General features: G+C 36.0%; 1 protein-coding gene across 1 annotated transcript; it reads left to right on the forward strand.

Annotated features, from left to right (window-relative positions):
* Positions 1-1,443: 1,443 nt before the first annotated feature.
* On the forward strand, positions 1,444-3,197 carry LOC115233755 (ADP-ribosylation factor-like protein 8B-A). Its single transcript, XM_029804321.1, has 3 exons — positions 1,444-1,784; positions 2,461-2,777; positions 2,851-3,197. Exons 1-3 carry the CDS (start codon positions 1,662-1,664, stop codon positions 2,969-2,971), a joined length of 561 nt encoding a protein of 186 aa, XP_029660181.1. The 5' UTR covers positions 1,444-1,661; the 3' UTR covers positions 2,972-3,197.
* Positions 3,198-3,208: the final 11 nt, after the last annotated feature.

The raw sequence follows: 3,208 nt of genomic DNA on the forward strand, positions 1-3,208 counted from the left end.
AAATAGTTATAAATGGGCGTGTTCAGCAGAGAAAACCGCTCAGTAGCAATCGAACGTGATTGGCTCTTACTTTTAGAACCAACAAATCAACGTCGAGTGTTGACAATGGGCGTTTTCAATCAAGGTACACAGACGACACCATAGACATAGTATATCTAGACCGAGTGTTGAGGAGTGGAGGCCAAGATGCACGTAGAAAAGGACATAACTCTGTTCTGTGCCCCTTGCGTTCTCTCTCACTCGCATGTAGCATAGCGAAAGAGTACGCTATGCTACGTGCGAGCGAAAGAGAACGCAAGGGGCACAAAACAGAGTATGTCCTTTTCTACGTGCATCTTTACCCCCACTCCTTAAATAAAGGCAAACGTTCGGTCTAGATATACTATGTCTATGGACGACGCAGTATACTACACATTATCACGTGATTAGTTATATTTTAAATTTCTCCATTTGACAGCCAATCATATGATAATGTGTAATACACTGTGTCGTCTGTGTACTTTGCTGGAAAACGCCCAATAACTGAGCGCTTTCTCTGCCGAACGCGCCCAATGTATTTTATGACGTTGATAACAGAATGATTTTGAACTGTTACGTCTCGACAATGCTCTTTTCTTACTATACCTCGGTTAGTGAGAAAAGGATAGCTCTCTATTTTTTATAGAGAATTATGATAGTGGCAAAAATGAGAGAAGTGTTGATTAAGGGAACGTTTTTTTTGATTATGGATAAAGGTCTATTATTAACATCAATATTAAATCTTACTGGTTTCGTACGATCCTAGATTTTAATTCAAAGGGGAGGTCTAAGGTATGGAAAAAATGTCGATCGAGAGCATTCTTCAATGCTCGATAACAATGGAAATTCTGGAAAGAGGGTACAATGTCACCAGGGCAATAAAACTCGGTAACCGGGTTTTCAAGGGTTGGATCACGTTCGAGTGAAATTAGAATGATGAAATATTTTGTACTTTATTTAGTCTCCTGTTGTCAGTTTTACTGGAAGGTTATAAGGTAAGAGAAGGCGTCAATGCCATGTAAAGGCACCTTTACTGCTTAAGTTTTTCTATGTGCCACGGCCCTAAGTCGCATGCGCGAACATATCTTAACTTTAATCGCTAGACTTAATACCGATTTTCTAGGCAATTTGGATATAGATCAACTAATTGCCCTGCTTGAAAACCCTGAAGACCCTCAAAATTGAATATATCTAATTGCGCATGCTCATATCCCTAGAATTAACATCCAGTAAAATTACTCTAGTAAAGGTTAGTTCCGTGCCTAACGTCATTCCCCTAGAATCCACCAGATTAGTCCTAGCTCTCGGCGTCCCTGGGGTATAGCCGGTGGAAGCAGGTTGCCTTATAAAAAATAGGGAGCTATCCTTTTCTCACTAACAGAGGTATAGTAAGAAAAGAGCATTGTCGAGATGTAACAGTACCCAGGCCGCAATATTACTAAGAGGGCGCTAGTGCATAACGACCTTTTATAGTAGAGTATCTCGTCGGTGACTAACGACTAACGTCAGACGTAGCCTGACAGACCAGAGACGGCGGATATAGCGAGACCTATACGTCAAAAAGTTCGAGCGGTCGGTATTTTGAAGGAGTTTCCATTTTAACCTCTTCCAACGGAGCTGGATTTGATCGCACGGAATTCAACATGTTGGCCCTTATTAATCGAATCTTGGATTGGTTCAAGTCTCTTTTCTGGAAGGAAGAGATGGAACTCACTCTTGTCGGTCTGCAATACAGTGGAAAAACTACTTTCGTGAATGTCATAGCGGTACGTGAGTCATGGATTTGTTCTATTTATCTCGCGCAAAGTCATTTCCACAGATGTCAGGTATTAGAATGTTGTTTGCAGTTAATATCGAAACAAAACGAGTGAAAATCAAGAAAAACAATTTGACAAATCAATTTCTTATATATTGGGGGTTATATTCAATAATCTCTTCGGAATAACTCTATCGCTGCTAATGTAAATCGTCTTCGCATACGCCCTTAGTGTTAAGCGATTTAATGCTACCTTCGAAATTATGATCGACTGTAATAATTATTAAAGTATTGCTGCTTATTTTTCATTTTTTCTTCTCGCTCTCTTTTTCTTACGTTTTACTTCTTTTCTTTTTTCCTCTATCATCTTTTCATCATTTTATTTTTTCTGCAATGATAATATGAATATGTAAACAATTTTAACTCAAGTTGTTTTGTTATGTTATTAATAATTTAATTTTATATTGTATACAATTAATTTTTCTTATAAACCGATAAATTAAAAAATAAATTAATTTGCAAAACTTGAATATACTTGTTAGTAATATAACATTAATATCCGACAAATATTATATAAAAATTATTGTAATCATGTTATATATTGGAATTTATAATAATTATATGTATTATTGTTCTCTCAAATTTGAATAACAAATCAAAACAATTCTTCTCTTTTGTATATTTAGTCGGGGCAATTTAGTGAAGATATGATACCGACTGTAGGCTTTAATATGCGTAAAATAACCAAAGGCAATGTCACTATAAAAGTGTGGGACATTGGTGGTCAACCAAGGTTTAGATCTATGTGGGAAAGATATTGCAGAGGAGTAAATGCCATAGTTTATATGGTGGATGCAGCCGATTCAGAGAAAATAGAGGCAAGCCGTAATGAATTGCACAATTTATTGGATAAACCACAATTGTCTGGAATACCAGTATTGGTTTTGGGCAATAAAAGGGATCTACCTCATGCATTGGATGAGAATGGACTCATAGAAAGAATGTGAGTTGTGTATTAATATTCTGTGAGCACGTTTATGAATATATATATATATGTGACGATACATATGTTTTAGGAATCTATCTGCGATTCAAGATCGCGAGATTTGTTGCTACAGTATTTCGTGTAAAGAAAAAGACAATATTGATATTACGTTACAGTGGCTCATAGCGCATTCGAAAAGTGGTGTTCGTTAATACTCTTTGAAAATATCCTATTTGTTAGTATCGCGACGAATCTTTGATACTGATAATAGTATTGGGATCAATTGTAAAATGAGCGTATTGGGCAAACTTTGTTCAAAACTGTGTCATTATTGTAGAAAACTACTTGAGCTTTAGCTGATCTAAGTTGGATGGTGCAAATACCATGATAAAATTAACAAAACAAAAAAAAAAAAAAAAAAAAAAAAAAAAAAAAAAACGTGCTTGTAT

This window comes from Formica exsecta, unplaced genomic scaffold (assembly GCF_003651465.1).
Source record: "Formica exsecta isolate Colony F162 unplaced genomic scaffold, ASM365146v1 scaffold189, whole genome shotgun sequence".
Taxonomy (NCBI): Eukaryota; Metazoa; Arthropoda; class Insecta; order Hymenoptera; family Formicidae; genus Formica; species Formica exsecta.